Here is an 18,501-nt window from a genome sequence, read left to right as displayed (position 1 = left end):
AGTATAATTTGCCGACCAGGGTCTCCGTAGCGTGTCTATTTTCGGGGGGGAGGAGAGGGGGGGTGCTCCTCAGTTTTTTTCTTTCGTCGGTTACCTGTCCGAGGAAAACGACCGCTTCTCGCTCTCCTGCCGAAACGAGCGCGGCGGTGGTGGGAGCGACGACAACGGCTGTGGTTATAAAAGGGGGCGGTCGGGCGAAGCGGAAATCAAGCCGTTCGATGCCGGGAACCAGAAGAAGGGGACCCGTTCACGGAATGGGTTTCTGTCTGCTATTCCAAAATGGCGGCCGGTCGATGAGGAGGAGGAAGGGTGGAAAACGGGAAGAATGAATTAGTGGAGAGAAAGGGTTGAAAGAGAGGGAGAGAGATAGAGAGAGGTTAAGTGAGCGACTTGGTTTAGATTTGTTGATAGGAAAAGAAAGCAGAGGAGAAAGGGTGGGCGACCTTGTTCCAGTTTGGGGTGAAAGTGCGATGAAAGGGGAGGGAAGAGTAAGAGGCAGGAATAGTAGCAAGTAGCAGCGAAACGGCAAGGTAGGAGCCGCTACGTACCGGGTCCCGCCAGATACCTGGGCGAGGTACCTAAATAAGTACCTGGAGAAGTGGGAAGTCACTAAACCTGGATGCTGCAAGGGGGCGAGATTGTGCATGACCCCAGTGCACACCCGCAGGTTGGCTGTGTACCTGCTTCGCACCAACTGGGTACAGTTGGGTACATGGCTGGGCGATGTCCATCGGTACACGACATGTGCATCTACATAACCCACCCGGTGGAGTACATCAGGTTCCTCACTCTGGCACGTCGAGTTATGTATGCATGTATACATACTCAAGCGTATACCTGGGCAAAGCGGGTACAAAGGGAGTGCGGCAAGAGGGAAATTGACCGTTACGAGAGAAGAGAGGCGGAAGGGAACCCAACGACCTGGGCATTGATGGAGGAAGTTCTTGGGAGGCTTGGAAACGGAGGCACCTAAGGAAGACCTTGCTCTTGTTAATACCTGCTTACCTCTATTTTCCATACCTATCTCCGCCTAACTCTTGGTGCCTAGGTACCTATGCACTGTATATGTGTAGGAGGTACCTAGGCACTTGGTGTTGACCCCTTGACGGCCTGGGAGTACCTACCTAAGGTAATAAGAGGCAAGTAGGCTACTATAGGTAGGTACCTACCATCCCTCCTAAACCAAGGGCCAAGTTACCTGGCATAGGTACCTAAGGTTCCTACCTGTAGGCAGGTAAGGGGCTAAAGGTACCTTGCCTAATGAAGGCTCATTGTCTTAGGTGTCTGCTTGTTACCCGACGCAACGTGAGTAATGTAGGTAAGTGAGAGCTCCCCCATTTTTCAATGACCTATATGCATGTAAGGCTAGGAGGCATTGTCGCCATGCTGTCTCCGTCTCTTTGCGACTCGTCATTTCGTGGACATTAGGAGGGGGAGGCTTTGCCGGAGCAGCCTGTGCGTGTAGGGTGCCTCAGGCAGCGTAGGCGCTGTTATTTAGGATGCTTACTAGGTACCTGGCCAGTAATCGTAACAGACCTTCTCTGCTGAATTTAGGGATGATCTGCCTCGGGCGCCTACCTAGGAAGGTTGGCTGTTGCTCCCACGGCCAGGTGCTACGTAATATGTACATAAGTACTCATCCCACATCCCTCACTCACTCCCCTCCCCGGCATCATCACCGCTGCCATAATCGCCAAAACACATCGTCATCCGTCACCTAAGAGTGCTTCTCTGCCTCGCCTTGCTGTGCCTTACCAGATCCGCCGCCCACACCGTATGCTCCAGTCCTCCAATGCTCCAACTGCCTCCGGGGGCATACATCGCATGTATGCATGCATGCGACGCTATATGGATATGTATGAGTAGGTATGTATGAGATGGCGAAACATGCCGCTACCCGGAAGCACGGCCGGCGAGACAAGCCCAACTGCATCACGGACAAGATCTTGTCGGGGCGGTGCTCGCTCGGCTTTCCACTATACGATCACTGCGTGGCAGAGCGAGAGAGAGAAGAGGTAGACAATACAACGGCAGGGGTCTCGCCGGATTTCGTTGGCGCTCCTGTGCCCTCCTTGTCCCCGTGCGCCTGAAAGGGTGCGCGGCTCCCGAGGGATGCCAAAGGAGAGGTGCGGCCAATCCCAATCAGCGAGACGAGGATCGAAAACACGTCGATGGCATCGCCTGGCGCATATCTGGTCCTGCGACACTGCGTGTTTTGGCGCCCGACCGCCGACGACGCCATTGGACAACCGCCTTCGATTTCCAGCCTGCACTGCCACCACCAAGATCCCGCCGAGCCTGGGGGGGGGGAGGGCCAGGGGATGGACCCTGTCTGACATGCCAATAATTCAAATGATCCCTCTCTCTCGTTCCTGACGACACCCAATACGTATTGTACGAAGGAATACGAAAAAGACAAAGGGACCTCCTCGCCCTCCTCGAATCTCTAGCTCGCTGGTAGTCACGATATGGTACGCATATCGTCGTCGACTAGCAGAGCTAGCAACTATTACTACTACATAGCATACGAGCACCGCCATGATCAAAAATTACGCTACGTTACTGGCGGCTTGTGGTAATCGTCTAATACATCTCGTCATCGCCTAAGGCATAGGGTATGCTAGATATTCCACCGGTGCGTATCCGCTCCCCCTTGGCATCCCATCTCAGGCATAAAAGGATCTGTACGTTCGCATTACATAGGTACGTCGTACGCTCGTATTGGCCGGCCTGCCTGCCAGCCGAGCTTGGTAGTGAAGTTCTCGCCGATTTTACAAGCATCACCACGCACACTCATACGCGCCCACCGCACGTACGTAGAGAGACTACATACCTAGTATTTATGTTCTAGAGATCACCTACGACCAGCGAGCGATTGGTCCAACCATGCAAACCCACTGGGGAAAAAGTCCTGCGTTTTGCCGATCCGGCTATCTTGATTTCGAGATACCTACCTGCAAACTGTCGTCATCACCGTTGTCGCATTATACATATCACGACAACCGTTTCCCCCCCAGGCTCGTATCCATCGGTACTACAGGTGTGTGTATTGTGCACAATGGCGCGGCGTAATTCATGCCAAGTTGCGAGTCTATGATGAGTTTTCTCTCGCCTCAGCGACGGTATGATAATTGTGGTATAGTGCAGCAACGGGGACGACCGTCTGTAACCACAGAACATATGAAGAGATGATCCACACACGTACACGCGGCCACTCGCTTACATGTATGAAAGGAGTCCAACTAACGTATATGTTCGACATGAAACATAGGGATCTATTTATACGCGTACACCCGCATCGAACAGGTCACCCTTGGCATCTCAAATCTTTTAACATCCTCACAATTGACTATCGAATCCAATCCATGTTCAGGGACCCGACAGATCCGGACACCCAGGGTGAGAATCCCTTCCCAGCGGTTCGCCGTCAGCAACGAGGATCTACCTACAAATTAAGACCAGGACGAAAAGACTTTTTATTAAAAATTTCACGTGAGCAGAATGGGAGCTTTATATATATAGCCGGCTGACGGATCTCTCCATCTACTCATCTCCTATCTAGAATCGACATCGCCATCATCGCTTCTGCCAAGCGGGCCGAGTCGTCATCAATGCATATCTGCCAAGGACTAAAGTCACGCATACAGTACATATATAGGTATCACCGTCCGCCCAGTGATATATACACTCATATGAGCACAGGAGATGGCGCCCACGAGTAATGCCATTCATATCGTAGTATTTATTTTTGGCAAACTAGCAGTTCGGACGCCATCCACACTACAACCGGACTGATGAGCCCGATACTCACGAGTAATAGCATGCGACTGACTTGCTCCCCCCCCAAAATGCAATGTTGACGAGACCCTCTACGCTTCTCGTAAATGCATCCGTTAACCAGTGACCATGGAACTGCCCAGAACGCCATACACGAAAATAACGATGCACCGACTCCCCCTAAGCCCCTTCTTCCCATCCATGTACTTCCTCAGAAGAGCTGCCACTCGGTGAGCCAGGGCTTGTTGACGCGCGAGTAGTCGGCGCCGTGCTTGTAGTCGCTGATGAGCTCCTCCTCGTCTATGCCACAGTGGGTGCGGCCGTCGCGCCCTTCGAACCAGCCGAGGCCGTAAGTCTTGCCGATGCCCTCGAGGCGGTCGCGCATATGCGCACTCGTGAACTTGGCCGTACCGACGAAGTCATACAGCATCTTGCTCTGATGCATGAAGGCGAGCACGCTCGCGATCGTGCTAGGCTGCCGCGGCAAAAACGGTCGCCGTCGCCGCACGAGCGCTACAGTCGCCACGATTCCCAGATACGCGAGAATCAGCACCGTCAGCGCCAGCGTCACCGTGAACGAGAGCACCGTCTCCGACGACGCGCCGAGGCCCTGCTCGAGGATGCCGTCGTTGCCCCCGCTTCCGTCCGCTGCCGAGCGGATGAGGCGCGCCATCGTTCTCTGGGTGGTAGTAGCGCTGCCGCCGTTGCTGCTGACGATATCGAGAAAGTCCTGGCCCTCGACCGTGGTGAGGCTCGTGACGAAGATGGTGAGAACCTCGACGAGGACGGTGCCCCAGCCGACGAGGAAGACCATCCAGTGGCGGTTGACGAGGGCGCGGGCGGCGACGACGGCGAAAGGCATGGCGGTGTAGTCGAGGGTGAGGGTGCGGGGGGGTGCGTGCCGCCGCGAGAGGATATAGTATGGCTCGAGCAGGCGCACCGCCATCTCGAGCCCTCCCCACGCAAGCTTGATGCACACAGCGAGCGCTGTTACCACCCACGGCACCCGGTCCGTTACCGCCCGCGCCGGCGTGAATAGGAACACCGGGATAAACCCCAGAAACGCGAACACGCCCACGATGAACGGCACGCAGCCCTCTGGGCGCAGCATCAGCGGGTGCGGGTTCTTCGACGAATGGGCGTCGCCGTTGTCCTCGGTGCCGGTTTTGTCGTCCTCGCTGGCGGCGGTGTTGATGTTGCCGTTTTTGGCGTCGCCGTCGCCGAAGTCGACGCCGTTCCCGAATTGGTTCGCGAACGCCGAGGGCGAGGGCACCGCATCAGGATCCGCGTCGACGGGTACAAGCGATGAGTTGCGCAGGGCGTAGCGACGGTCACGCAGGCGGCGGTGGATTTCGCCCGGGCGCGCGACGTCGGTGTCCTTGAAGTCCATCATGATGTGGCTTGCAACGGCCATAGAGGCGAGGCCGGCGATGCCGCGAACGTCAGACAGCAGCCCCGATCGCCGCGACCCGAGCTGGTACGATAGGACGCACCCGAGCGCCGCGGCGACCACGAACGTTGCGCTCAGCAGCCGCGACAGCAGCGGGCTGACGACAATTATCTTTTCAACGTCTGGGTGCACGAGACGCGTGGCGCGGTCTGGTTCTAGGACGAAAGCGGCGGCGCTGAGCGTCGGCACGAGCGACACGGCAAGCAAGGTAGCGACGGCGGAGACCGCGACGGCGTGGTGGCCGCGACGCAGGGCGCGGAGGGGGCGCGCGAAGCTGAAGAGCGTCACGTAGTCGACGTTGAGGGACTCGGCAGCGCGGGCGCCGCCCTCGCGCGACAGCTGGTAGAAGGCCTCGAGGCGGCGCACTTCGAAGTCGGTGCCTTGCCACAACACGCCATAGGTGACCGCGACGATAGTTGGCAGGAACTTGAACACGAAGTAGTAGCCGGCCCCCATGTCGGTCGCGCGCTGGAACTGGATTAGCGGCTCCCGCGCCGACTTCTGGTACAGAAGCTCCTGGCAGACGGCGAGGCCGATTGAGAGCAGGATAAGGCCCGTCACTAAGGGGGTTGGCGCGTGGTCAGCTGGCGCGGTAGGAATTCACGGAGAGGCCGAAGCAGGCAGAGAGTGGCCAGAGTCGGGGGGCGGTAGGCGGACTCACGATACGGCCACCTCATCGAGAAGGGCTTCCAATTCGGCTGCGGGTAGAACACCTCGCGCCTGCCGGCGGGCGCGGGGATCTGGGAATAGCGCGAGCGGTTAGTGTCGACGCGGACGGCAGCCGGGCCGGCCATGGAGCTGAGGTCGACGTCGGCGGGGCGGCCCTCGTCCTCGTCGTCGTCCTCTAAGATCACCTCGATGACCTCGCCGCGGCGGTTCGCCTCGTTCTGGCCGCGCTCCCTAAGCTCTGCCCGCGGGCTCTGGCGTGACGAGAAGGTCCGCGTGAAGGTGCGTTTGAGGGCGGTGGTCCCCGTCGCCGCAGCGGGCGGCAGCTGCTGGCCCCGGATCGTCGCCTGCGGGACGCCCATCCCCGCGCCCAACCCCCCCGTCAGCTTGCCGCTCGCTTCCTGCGCCTGGAGCGCCCGCAGGAACTCCGGGTCGTCCTGCGCGCCCATCGGCCCCGCGAACGAGGTCAGATCGATGGCGGGGGCGGGGTCGTAGAGGGGGGGAGCGGTGGGAGGACCAGCGGTAGCGGTGGCTGTGGGGATAGCAGGATTGGGAGCGGGAGGGAAGTGAGGCGCATAGGATCGGCTTAGGGGCGCGGCGGCGCTGAGAAGCGACATGTCTATACTCTCGTCCTCGTGGATCGTATCATGAGCCCGGGAGCGGAAGCTCCTGAGGTGTCGGGACGTCGGCGTCGAGCGGTTGGGCGGTGATAGGGGCTGGTACCGCGTCGTACCCGCCGATCCTACGAACGGGGCGGACCACGTCGGGGCGGATCCGTAGAGGTCCTCGCCCGGCGGCCCGTCGACCCGTGGAGATCCGTACGACGACTGGAGCGAGACGAGGGACTCCCGGCCCCTGACCCGAGCGGAGGAAGCGTCATCGTTGTTGTTGTAAGCGCTGTCCGACAGATCAGAGACTTTGTGGTTTAAGTAGGGTTGGCCAGTCTGCTGCGGCGCCTGGTAACGGCTACTGTAGTAGTTGTAGTAGTAGTTGTTATTGTTATTGCCATCATTGTAAGCCATGACTAATGTGACACTTATCGCAACACGCCGCAGCGTAGCGACGAATAGTGCTTGACGGTAAGATTCCTAGCTTGAGATGTGCTTGGCCGGCACCGCTTTAAGAGCTGCGGGAGGCGGGAAAACCCATGCCGAGACGGAGTCGAATATTTGTGCTTCCTGATACTGCAGAGGGACACGGCGAGCACAGGGAGTAGAACGAGCGGGAGTTATCGGTAGTCTTGAGGGACGACGGACACAAGGGGTGGTGTCCTGCTCTATCGTGCTCTATGCCTGTCGGCAGTTTTTGCTTGTTGTTCCTTTCTTGGCTCGAACCGGAAGACGCGAATAGGGTCGACACAAGACGGCGATACGAAAAGTACTAGGCGTAGATTTATAGGCAGATATATAGATGTGTTTGTTCCTATCGTCTCTGTCCGTAGAACTGATTAGATATTACCGGGGTTTATATCGCAGTCTCTCTCTCTCTCTATGCTTCTATGTCTTATATATGGCGGAGGAATCCGACGAGTGCTTCTCCAGCGGCGTGTACGTGTAGATACAGAAAACGTGCGTTGCGAATAACTCACGGGTGAAATAGAGAGACAAACAATGAAGGAGAAGGAAGGAAAATTGGCGCGACGCCGTCTCCGCTGGCACGAATGGGCCAATATCCACATCGACGCCCGCCTGCTCATCTACTTCCTCTTCCACATTTACCTATAGCGACCGCTATCTATCACAGCCGAAATAGTCATTTTTCAGCCTGCCAAGAGCCGGGAAACAGGCAGATGGGGTCCAGTGGGAGGGGCTAGCGACGCGAACAGCGTCAGCAAGCCTCAGCCGTAGTGGATCGGGGAGGGGAGTAGTAGCTCAACAGCAACGGGGTGGAAGAAGCTCTACATACTTGACATTACCGACTGGGGATGACGAGGACAGACGAGGGTCAGGGGATAAGGGATAGGGACCATTCGGACTGGTAGCCAGCCCAGCCAAGTCCAGTCCAGCCCAAGTCTCGACGATCCATGCCAGCCCAAACACAGCCGCATTTGCTTGCTTGCTTGGCAACTCAACTGCTGGAGATTTGTCCGTCTGACCGGCGATCGGGGGCCAAAAAAGCAGGGGGAGCCATCGCGAAAGCGCCGACGCCCTGGGCGGCTTGCTAGGCGAGTCCACTTACACGCACTGTTTACTCGCTTAAACCCCGGTTATCCCATTCCCCCTTTCTTCGTCCTTATAGGGCTAAAAGATCGTCTGGAGATGCATGGCAGATACCGGGTTTAGTTAATCAACTACCTATACCTATGGCGAGGCGGCGGAATACATGGAAAACATCTCCATTATCGCTCGTCGAAGAGCAGCAGGCATATCTCCTTACCGATGCTTACTTATAGCAATTCCGTAACAAGGTATTAACGGTGTCAGAATGTTGGTTTCCTTCTCGGCCACGCCCTTCTCCTCTCCCCCCTTCGAAATAAATCCCTCGCCCGTCCCAGGGCCAGGAAAAGGAGCCCAAAGATCCGAGACCCGACGCCTCTTGTAACCCGCCTTCACTCACCGACCTCGCTCTCGTGCGCCACACCGTCTGCCACCTTTGTGTTTGACGTGCTCTGCCGCGCGACTGAGTAATCTCCACCGTCGCAGCCGTGCTAAGCAGAACAGCCGTCAGCGTCTCGATCGTCGCGCCGTGTCTCGCCCGAGCCGGTGGCTGAGGCGTGTGCGTAGCGTAGGTAGTTGGGCTATGGCGGCGAGGAATGATTTTGGAAAGGGGAGGAGGACGAGGAAAAGGGGCCGGAAGCCAGTAAGCACCTCTGGCATACCTATCGCCAACTCAAGCCGTCTGTCTGCCTCGAGACCCCGCCTCGGTGAAGCACTCCGGCTCTAGGCCAAGATGTATGTGGCCTCAGGCCCATCGGCAGACTGGCTGCCTCCAGTAGCGATATCTGCGATGGGCTACCAAGACGAGGCGAAACAGCGCCGGTGTCCAGGCTGGGCCTAGTCTTTTTTTCTCTTTCCTTGCTACTGCCTCTCGTCTCACCACGAACGGATGCCGTTTTCTGCCATCCTGAACCCATCGTCGGATTTCGTCGCCAACAGGCCGGTCACTGCCTTAGGCCTTGTATTATTTACGCGACGCGCTTGATTAGACATACGACTTCGACTTCTGGGTGCCGCGAGACGATCCACTCAATGGCCCCGTTACGAAGAGGGCAGACGCCGTTGCCTTGAAAAGATGAACGTGCTGACTTTGCATTTCTAACCAACACCAGCGTTATATACCTATCCAGACGTGCCCGGCGCGGAAGGCCGTAGGGCGTGCGATTCTTGTACTCATCACTCTGCGTAGACCATGCTCCAACCTATCACCAACCACCTCTTTCCCCGCTCTCTCCCTCCCCCCTCCTCTCTCTCTCTCTCTCTCTCTCTCTCTCGCATTCTCTCCTCGTGGTGCGCGTGCGTGCGCGCGCGCCTAGTGGAACTGGTCCTCGGTGACGCCCTGGCCCATGGCAGCGACGCTGCTGACGCCGCCGGTGACGAGCTTCTGGAGCTCGTCGACGTAGGCGGCGCCGCTCCAGCGCTGGTGGGTGACGACGTCGACGCCGGCGGCCATCTCGGGCTCCTGGACGAGCTCGCCGTACGCGCGCATGCCATCGCGCGCGTACGCCGCCGCGAACCGGTCGCTCGCCAGCGCCGTCGTGTGCAGCCCCGCCAGCGTGATGAACTGCCAGCAGTACCCCAGCTGCGCCAGCCGCCGGATGTACGTCTCCTGCTCGTCCCGCGGCATCGCCGCCTTCCAGTTGAACGACGGCGACAGGTTGTACGCGAGCCTAGACGAGGGGGGTTAGCTTTTGGTCTCGTGCGTGCGTTTGCCTGTCTGCGCATGTTCTTGCGTCCCCCCCCCTCCCCTTTCCCTCTCTCTGCTCTGCTCGACCGAGGGAAAGGGGGCGCCGAAGGACACGGAGGATATGCAGAATAGCAATAAGAAGAGAAAAAAAAAGGGAGGGCGAGAGGGAACGTACTTCTTCTCGGGCCACACGGCGTGCACGCCCTCGGCGAACTCGCGCGCCTGCGCGTAGTCGGGCAGCTTGCTCTCCATCCAGATGGCGTCGCTGTAGGGGGCGTAGGCGATGGCGCGGGCGATGGCGCAGTCGCAGCCGCCGCGCAGGCGGTAGAAGCCCTCGCGGGTGCGCGGGGCGTCCCAGTCGAAGAAGACGTCGGCGACGCCAGCGACGGCGCGCGCGGCCTCGCGGGCCTCGGCGAGGCTCTTGCCGCGGGCCGCCGCGAGGTAGCGGGCGGCGACATCGTCGGCGCTAGCACCGCCGCTAACCAGGGTGCTGCGGCCGCCGCGGATCGCCGCGACCACGGCGTCGTCGAAGCGCTGCAGGTTCGCGCGCCGCAGCCAGTCGTCCTCGACGGCCTGCAGCGCCGCGCCCGTCTTGCCCTCGCGCTCCGCCGCCGCCATCAGCTCGCCGAGCGGCGCCAGCCCCGGCGTCGTCGCGCCCAGGATGAAGGGGTGGTCGCGCGGGTCGATGGTGGTGGTGATAAGCGTCGCCGCCTCGGCGTCGGTGCGCGCGATGGCGAGCAGGTCGACGCCCATGATGTCGGCCTGCGCGCGGATCGCGACCAGCCGGTTGATGTGCTCGCTGATGGGCACCAGCACCTTGCCGGCCATGTGCCCGCACTTCTTGGTGCCCGGCGCCTGGTCCTCGATGTGGATCCCGGCCGCGCCCTGCTCGACGAACAGCTTCGTCAGCTTCATCACCGCCGTCAGGCCGCCGTGGCCCGTGTCGGCGTCCGCGATGATGGGCCGCAGGTAGTCGATGTTGGGCAGCTTCGCGCGCGCGGCCCGCGGCGTGCTGATCCGCTCCTGGCGCTGCTTGCGGTCGTGGAAGAGCTGCGCCATGAACAGGTGCTTGACCTTGTTCGGGACGGTGGTCTGGTGGTGTCGGTCCAAGGCTTGTCAGTACCGACGACACTTCTTTGTCTCCGTGGATAGGGAGGGGAAGGGAGAATTCCGGACCCGAGGAAGAGGAAGACAGAAAGAACGACGAAGAAAAGCGAAACAGGAATGGTTAAACTCACGTATGGGTAATCTGCCAGATCTGGACCGGGCTCGTCAGATGACGAGGCGGTCGAGGAAGACTGCCAGCCGGAGACGTAGACGGTATCCAGATACTTGGCCATCTGCGTGACCATGGTCGGTTCCAAACAGCCATAGGTGTAGCTAGCATCGCGATTCTATATTTCCAGGGTAACCTCTTAGCATTTGGGCCCCCGTTTCCATCTCTTCAATGGAAGGGGAAGGGGAGGAGGAGGCTCAGACGGACCTGGAAGCGGTTCTCTAAGATGTTCCACAGCTTCTTCGCCTGGGCGTTGCTTGGGTATTCGATCTTAAGGTTGCCTCTCTTAGAGACAATCTGCTCGGCAGTGAAGGGTCGCCGGGTGTACCTCCATCTGGGATCGCTCCACCACTTCTTGACGGCCTCGACCTCTTGCGCGAACAACTCGTCCTCGGTGTCCGGGTTGACGGCCGGGTTGATCATGTTGTTCGACGCCATGATTACGGGTAGGTAGGTGAAGTTAACCGCAGCAATGAGGAGAGTTGGTGAAGCTGGCCGGTGCTGACGTACACAGGTAGGTATACCTATACTAGGTGCGAGCGGGTAGGTGTACTGTATGGAATGGATGGTCTTTTAATTCTACTGGCTCCAATACGATGTATCTATAAGCCGGAAGCTCACACAACACGAAGTATCATGTAGGTTTGTATGCGTATATGTATGTGGTGTGTGTGTGGTATGTGTGTTCGTGCGTGTATATGTGTGTGGTAACGGCCTCAACCCAGGGAGAGAGAACAAAGACAGCAAAGAACTAGTTCGAATCAGGCCAAACCGACGGTCAGGTTGGGGAAGGTTTTATTGCAGAGGAAGAGGGAGGGCAAGGCTAGATAAAAGCTACGGATGTAGACGGACGGGGCAGCAGCTATGACACATGTACGCGACCTGACGTGAAGGACTCATCTGGTCCGATCGACAGGGAGATCTTAGCCCGGCCAGCCTACCCACGACGCCTCCCACGAGCGACGCCGTTTTTTTTTTTTCGGCTGCGATCGGGCAAGCGGCTATGCGGACCCCATTACCAGGGAGCGGGATGGCGATGTACCTACATGACATGGTGACTCCTCGCCCGCCACCGCACCCGATATAGCAGGGACGCAGGCCCTCTCGGAGGGGCCAGGAGCCCCGTAGTAGCAGTAGCAGTTCTGCCGGCGCGCCTCGGAACAGAGATGAAGAAAAGGGAAGAAGAAATAGGAAAAAGTAGGAACCAGGTAAGTAGGCAGTAGCCGTCAGTGGTGTCGACGATGGCGGAGGCCAGCCAGCACCACGAACACTACGTACAGCACCGTAGCATCACGACATGACAGCATTTCCATAGGCGCGTCCCTCTTCTAGCTTCTGAAGGTCCGTGAGAGCGAGAGTGTGGCCTCTCGGCTCAAGGGGACGAGACGGTCTGGACGGCGCGCGGGTAGGGGGTGCGGTCTGGATTGCCGTAATTGGCCGAGAAGCCGAGTTAGGGCCCTGACAAGGACCAGACACGAGAGGGAGGGAGAGAAAGGGTTGGATCTCCGTAAGAGAGGATGGATCCGGGTCGCCCCCCTCTCTCTCTCCATTCCATCCATCCATCCCACGATCCGCCTAGCTTCCCCGCAATCTGGAGGGTTACTTATCAGTCGCGGACCACCTCTATGTGTAGGTGTGACGGACATAGGTATCTATAACCAAAAGAGGTACCTACCTATAGGGGTTTAACTACCTACCTAGGTAGGTAGAGATAGACTTAATAATAGAGACTACCAAGTAGCGCTGTCAGGAATCGAACCTGTCCTCTATTATCAAACCCACGGAGCTCGACCCATACAACAGGCACGCGCCCCCGCGCGCTATTACAACACTGCCTGCTCCAGTATACGTCGGAATACAGGATCTTACAAGGATAAGATACGCTCCACTACTATCGTATAGCCTGCACTGGTACACACGTACCACCTAAAAGGACCTTATTACAAAGGCGGCACTCTGGCTCGAACCAGTAGCTTCTGGGGTTTAAAGTACGCAGTACCTGCTGCCTGGACGAAGTCACCAGATAGGCTTAATAATAGAGACTACCAAGTAGCGCTGTCAGGAATCGAACCTGTCCTCTATTATCAAACCCACGGAGCTGGTAGGTAGGTAGGTACCTAGATCAAGTCGCTTCGCAACCTAAGCCTCTCTGCAACTCTCTACGGGCACCTATAGAAAGGTATATTTGACATCGCCCAATCCCGCAGAGAGTAATATGCAAAAGAGGAGAGCGGACTGGTATGTATTATCCAGCACAGAGATACACAAATTCCGTACATGCGAGGGCTCGGAATCGGCACCGATAGATTCGGAAAATAATCACCTATAGGTACGTAGTAGGCGTAGCAGTCCGCCAGGAGTTGGGAGAACCTGACATGTGACGACGCACAGAGCGACACGACTCAGCACACCGCGGGGCTACTAACAACGATAACCACATATCCACAACGATAGCAGCAAACCGCAACAGCAATACCAACAACAACCATCCTACACTCCGGGAAGCGCACATGTGCGCACATGGCGGGCCAAGGTCTGCGCGATCGCGTCGGCTCCTTTGCCTAGGTAGACTGCAACTCTGCACGTCTCTTTTATCTACGTGCGCGGGCAAAACCCGCCTCAGCAACTCCCCCCCCCCCCCCCCCCCCCCTTACCTCACGTAGTCCCCGAGCCTCGGTTAACTTGGCCGGAAGCTTAGCCGCCACTTAGTCTCGTGGCGAGTCCTCGGCGCCCTCTCCTCTACTACGATGTGCTACCACTTGGCATGATGCATGGATGACGCGCGCGCGCCGACGGACAGGCGTAGAACCGTACGCAGTTACGCAAGCAGCTAAGTCTACCCAGGGAGACGGAAGTGGATGTTCGCGTGGGTGTATGTGTGCTGTGCGTGGTGGGCATACTAGTATAACTATATCGCATAGACATATATCTAGACATAACCTGCTGGGTCTATCTTAGCAGCCCTTGCCGCGGAAAGAGAAAAAAAAAGCCAGGCAGGCTTGCCACACACACGAACAGGATTCCCGACTCGCTGGCGCTTCCCGTCGCCGGCCGAGCCCCGTTGTCAATTTTGCCTGCCGCCAACAATCACCAAATCCCATCCCTCGTCCCGGCCAGCTGCGGTAGAAGTAGGGTGTATCTATCCTTTCCCTACCCTCTCCTCCTTCTCCCCTCTAAACTAAAGACGTCTTGCCCATGCGATGGGCCCATTTGCGACCGTTCTAGAGGCATATCAAACGTGTCCAATCGGGATTATGCTGTCCTCGAGAAAGTGACAGAAGTGGCACTACCATCCCCCTCAAATCTCTTTTCTATACGTCAAATACGTTTTAGGGCAGCTCTTGAAGCAGCTTCTCTTCCTTCAGCTGCTGAGCCCGTTCGTAGGTTTCGTAAGGAGTGAGCGTCCCCAGCGCTCTCTTCATCTCCGTGTTGATAAACTGCAGTCCGTACACGTAACTGGCATTAACCCAACCGAACCTAGACGGGAGAATCGCGCGTGTTAGTGACGGGTCTCTCGATTGCGTGGATACAATAATAATTGTCTGTCTTGCTCCTTACCCTTCCTTTGCGACGCCCTTGAAATCGGACCCTTGGTTCCCGTACTCGGCGTCGACTCGATGAGGATCGACGGGTCGAGTGACGTCGTACTTCTCTACGACGACGCCGTTAAAGTCGAAGAAGGCTTTCGTGACCATGAATAACCACTTGTAAGCCAGCTTCTGCGCGAGGTCCGCATACCCGTAGCGGTACAGGCCCGTCCACGCGAGCATCTGCTGCGGCGCCCACCCGTACGGATAATCCCACTGTCGGTTAGGCCGCTCCAGGCTGACAGCGCCGCGAGACTCCTCGGTCCCGGACAAGAGACCGCCGTAAGCCTCGAACTTGGGCACCGCGCATTTGACCACCTTGGCTGCCCTCTCGGGGTCTGGCACCCCGGCCCAGAGCGGCCAAAAGGTAGTGCACGTCTCGTACGTGCACCGCTCTTGCTTCACCGTGTCGTAGTCGAAGTACATGCCCTTCTCTTCGTTCCAGCAGTATTTGTGGATCGCCGCCCGTCGCCTCTTCCAGCGACGGTCCCAGATGGCCGATGTCTCGACTTGGCCGGGTACCATCCCGTCGCCGCACCACTCCGCCGGAATCTCCAGCTTATCGCCGAACACGTTGCGGATGGTGCGGGCGATGTCCATCTCGTACTTGTAGATCAGCGAGTTCAGGTCGATCGTCGCGAGATTGGCGCAGACCTTCTCCAGCCGGTACGAGGTATCGTGACCCGATTCACGAACCGCTCGGTCGTGCAGGAAGTACTCGTCCAATTCCGGCTCCGACACCTCCCGATAGTTGTAAGCCCGCACGAACTGCTTGAAGCTCATGTTGTATTTCTCAGCGTAAGGTTCAAGAATGTGGACGAAGTGGGACGCCTCCGTTTCCGGCGGCACGCCCAGTCCTTCCGGTCGGTATCTCGAGAGGCCAGTCTTCTGATCCAACCGCGGCTCCGACGTCCACACGCAGTAGTATTCCTTGATGGCGGCGAGAAGCGCCGTGCGCAGGAACTCGACCGCACCAGGTTCGTGCTGAATCTTTTCGTATACTCTCAGCGCCATATCCGTCAGGAACGGCGGCTGGGATCGCATCAGATAGTACGACCTGGTGGCGTTCAGGATTTTCCCGTAGTGCTTGATGCAGAAGCAGAAGTTTTGGACCATCGACTTCGCCAAGTGCGCCTTGTCGTTGACGAGGAGCCCGAGAGACTCCATGTAACTATCCCACCCATACAGCTCGTTGAACCGCCCTCCCGGAACGACAAACGGAAGTCCCCGCAGCGTCTTCTCCCCCGTCTTCGGGTCGACAAACTCCTCCATGGCGACAGCGAGGAGTCCCGGTTTCTCGTTCATATCTCGCACCATCTCGGGGGTTATCTTCTCGGGTAGGAGCTGGACGTCGAGCCGAATCTCGGGCCGATCCTGAGCTAGTTTCTTGTAATACTCGTACTGCTCCGGAGCGCCCCTCGGGACGTAGATGCGGGGCTGCGGGTCGTCCGTCCAGTCCTTGGGGTCTTTTGCGGCAATTTCGATACTCGAGGCATCGATGCGGCGGGTCAGGCCTTCCCAAAACTGATTTCTGATGAGTCGGGATAGTCTGCTTACGGGGTTTTCGTTGAGGCGACCTATGTCGAGGATGATGCGCTTCCGTCCGAACTCCTTAGCCATGTATAGCTCCTGCAAGAGATTTGAGAGCATGTACGTTCCCCTGATGTCGAATCGGTTGTGGCCGCCGGACGCGGCCGTTCGCAGGGCCATTACCTAGGTAGCAAGAGGCTTCAGTTTTGCTGAGTCAATCTCTCTCTCTGCTCCTTCTTAGCTCACCTTCGGGCCGGCATCTTCGATCGTGATTTGCATGTTGCCATCTGTATCTTCTTGTGCCTGCAAGCTCTCTAGGGTGTGTTCGACGTCGACGAGAAACTGGCGGGAATGCGGCCGCGTAGATTCGTCTGAAGGTTCCCTCGGAAAGATGATCAGTTTGCCTTCTCCCCCCTTTCGATAAACGGAGGTATTCCCGCACCATGACTGCCTCGTCTGTGTGGCTCGTGGAGTCCTAAGCGCCCGATATCCTGGACGATGCCGTTCTGGATTTCTCCCTTAGCGAGGGCTTCCGAAATCGGTGGACGGGGGCGACGGTACGACGTACCTGGGAGTATGTGCGGTTCCGCTTGTGCGACCGGTCCTCATGGCGGGCATCCGAAGTGTAGTAGGTTCGGGCATCCTCGAATACGCCGATGTCGTCGTTTGCGCGGACTCCGTCTTTACTGTCACGTCGACGGGCTTGGGTCGGATTCGATGCCAGCTCAGCCATACCGGGACAGGGGCAGTGGTGCGCCGATACGCTGGGGGGGTCGAGAGGGCGAGAAGAAGAAGCGATAAGAAATACTGTTAAAAAGATGCAATTCTAACTCCTTGAGAATTAGGGAGCGCTTAGATGGCTATGGGCCTGGAGTACTCTTGGAGATTCTTTTTTTTTTCTATCGTCGTGATTGACGACCGCCCCGCTGTTTTCTGCCTATGATATACTGTATATCGGTATACTTCTTCAACCAATCGTCGTCGTTACGAGGGGCAAAAGCGAGGCAGCGCGAGGAGCACGCCAGGAGGGTGAGTCGACGTTAAATAGTAGCAATGGGGTCGCAGGGCGAAGGGGTCGTCAGGCGCTTTCGAGCAGCGCTTGGTTAGCAGCTGCCACGAGCGGCAGTAGGGGAGTATGGTAGAGTCGAGCGAGCTGATCAGTTCCAGGTCCTTGCGCACATCTACAAGGGGACGACACAGGAACCCGACCGTCTCTTTGGCTGGGACTCAATAACCGAAACCCGAAACGGAGGGAACTATGGACGCTCGGGTCCTGGGAAATTCTCAGGAGTGGCAAGTCGGCAACGTTGGATATGAGCTGCGTTATTAGACCTGGCCCGCGCGGGATCGGTGCTGTGGTATCGCGTTATGCACCTACGCACATACGTACACTCATGGACATACACGGATACAGTAGGCAGGCGATGGACGTGGGCATGTATAATAGCTAAAGAGAGGGAATGAAGCTGTAGTCTAGAGAGAGAGGGAGAGGGCAGAAGAGTGGATGAAGACACAACAAGGTGAAGAGCACGACGGGCGGAGGTGAGCTGGGAATGGCCGGCGACTGCATAGAGGGATATACAAAGGTACACGGGCAAGAGGCGATCCCGGGCAGGGGTGGATGATGTCAGACATGTAAGCCATTCGCGAAGGTTGCGGGAACCGGCGGGTCGCTGGCACACCTCCGCCCAATTGACCAATCCAACCTTGTACCTAGTACATGCGCTCCGTAGCACGTGTTCACTCCCAGGTCCACCACAGGGGGGACAGGAAGGACCGAGCAGCAGGAGTTTGGGGGAATGGCCAGCGGTACGGAATAACGCAGCGCCTGACGAGCCGGGAATCCATGCCAGTCCATGCCGGGATCATGTCATCTAGGGATTCCCCGCCCTTCTCCTGCTATCTCCCCCTCCTCTCCCCGATCTCCGTATCCTTCTTCTCACGCCTCCTCGCCACCTCTGTTCGTATGTGCGTCCTCTCTCACCCCTCAATCGAAGTCAAAGAACAATACTTATTATACCTCTCGGTCTTGAGCATGGAGCTCGGGGATACCTGTATTCGCAGTTAAGATGAGGATATGCTTCTCTCACCCATCTGGCATCCCTTGCCGTCTGGCCCCCCTCCACTAACGAGGATAACGAGGATAGCGAGGATAGCGAGGATAGCGAGGATAGCGAGGATAGGAAAAGGTAGGGAGGGCCCCCAACGGTATCGCTTTCTACTTCACCTATCCAGACTACCTTCGTGTCAGTATAGGCATCGAAGCCCTCCTAGGTAGGACCACTGCAGTCTGCACAATGACGGCGGAGCCCCGCCCGACTGCCACCCCACCCGCTTGTAAATATATTAAACCCCGACTCCGATCTCCGATC

The 18,501-nt window shown here is 57.7% G+C and overlaps 3 protein-coding genes across 3 annotated transcripts; all 3 read right to left on the bottom strand.

Moving 5' to 3' along the window:
• Positions 1-3,860: 3,860 nt before the first annotated feature.
• GGS23DRAFT_266900 (uncharacterized protein) lies at positions 3,861-7,496 on the bottom strand. Its single transcript, XM_051512403.1, has 3 exons — positions 7,482-7,496; positions 5,889-7,324; positions 3,861-5,787 (listed from the first exon to the last, which is right to left on the bottom strand). The coding sequence occupies exons 2-3, from the start codon at positions 6,913-6,915 to the stop codon at positions 3,989-3,991; spliced, it is 2,826 nt and encodes a 941-aa protein (XP_051368418.1). The 5' UTR covers positions 6,916-7,324; positions 7,482-7,496; the 3' UTR covers positions 3,861-3,988.
• Positions 7,497-9,163: 1,667 nt separating this feature from the next.
• Positions 9,164-11,648, bottom strand: GGS23DRAFT_266875 (isocitrate lyase). The gene is made up of 4 exons (XM_051512402.1): positions 11,220-11,648; positions 10,975-11,130; positions 9,912-10,828; positions 9,164-9,719 (listed from the first exon to the last, which is right to left on the bottom strand). Exons 1-4 carry the CDS (start codon positions 11,448-11,450, stop codon positions 9,362-9,364), a joined length of 1,662 nt encoding a protein of 553 aa, XP_051368417.1. The 5' UTR covers positions 11,451-11,648; the 3' UTR covers positions 9,164-9,361.
• Positions 11,649-14,145: 2,497 nt separating this feature from the next.
• GGS23DRAFT_266724 (trehalase) lies at positions 14,146-16,468 on the bottom strand. The gene is made up of 2 exons (XM_051512400.1): positions 14,571-16,468; positions 14,146-14,489 (listed from the first exon to the last, which is right to left on the bottom strand). Exons 1-2 carry the CDS (start codon positions 16,307-16,309, stop codon positions 14,342-14,344), a joined length of 1,887 nt encoding a protein of 628 aa, XP_051368416.1. The 5' UTR covers positions 16,310-16,468; the 3' UTR covers positions 14,146-14,341.
• Positions 16,469-18,501: the final 2,033 nt, after the last annotated feature.

This window comes from Durotheca rogersii, assembly GCF_024521655.1.
Source record: "Durotheca rogersii strain YMJ 92031201 chromosome Unknown GGS23scaffold_29, whole genome shotgun sequence".
NCBI lineage: Eukaryota > Fungi > Ascomycota > Sordariomycetes > Xylariales > Xylariaceae > Durotheca > Durotheca rogersii.
Note: the sequence above shows the minus strand (reverse complement) of the source record. Positions and strands in the feature narration are given on the sequence as shown.

What these genes read in the sequence shown, in the direction of transcription:
- GGS23DRAFT_266724 (XM_051512400.1), bottom strand. Translation starts at nt 16,309, where the DNA reads ATGGCCCTGCGAACGGCCGCGTCCGGCGGCCACAACCGATTCGACATC. An exon ending in AAGGGCGTCGCAAAGGAAGG is followed by an intron (nt 14,490 to 14,570) that starts GTAAGGAGCAAG and finishes TCTCCCGTCTAG; the next exon opens with GTTCGGTTGGGTTAATGCCA.
- GGS23DRAFT_266900 (XM_051512403.1), bottom strand. Translation starts at nt 6,915, where the DNA reads ATGGCTTACAATGATGGCAATAACAATAACAACTACTACTACAACTAC. An exon ending in CTCGATGAGGTGGCCGTATC is followed by an intron (nt 5,788 to 5,888) that starts GTGAGTCCGCCT and finishes CAACCCCCTTAG; the next exon opens with TGACGGGCCTTATCCTGCTC.
- GGS23DRAFT_266875 (XM_051512402.1), bottom strand. Translation starts at nt 11,450, where the DNA reads ATGGCGTCGAACAACATGATCAACCCGGCCGTCAACCCGGACACCGAG. An exon ending in ATCTGGCAGATTACCCATAC is followed by an intron (nt 10,829 to 10,974) that starts GTGAGTTTAACC and finishes CGACACCACCAG; the next exon opens with ACCACCGTCCCGAACAAGGT. An exon ending in GCCGTGTGGCCCGAGAAGAA is followed by an intron (nt 9,720 to 9,911) that starts GTACGTTCCCTC and finishes CCCCTCGTCTAG; the next exon opens with GCTCGCGTACAACCTGTCGC.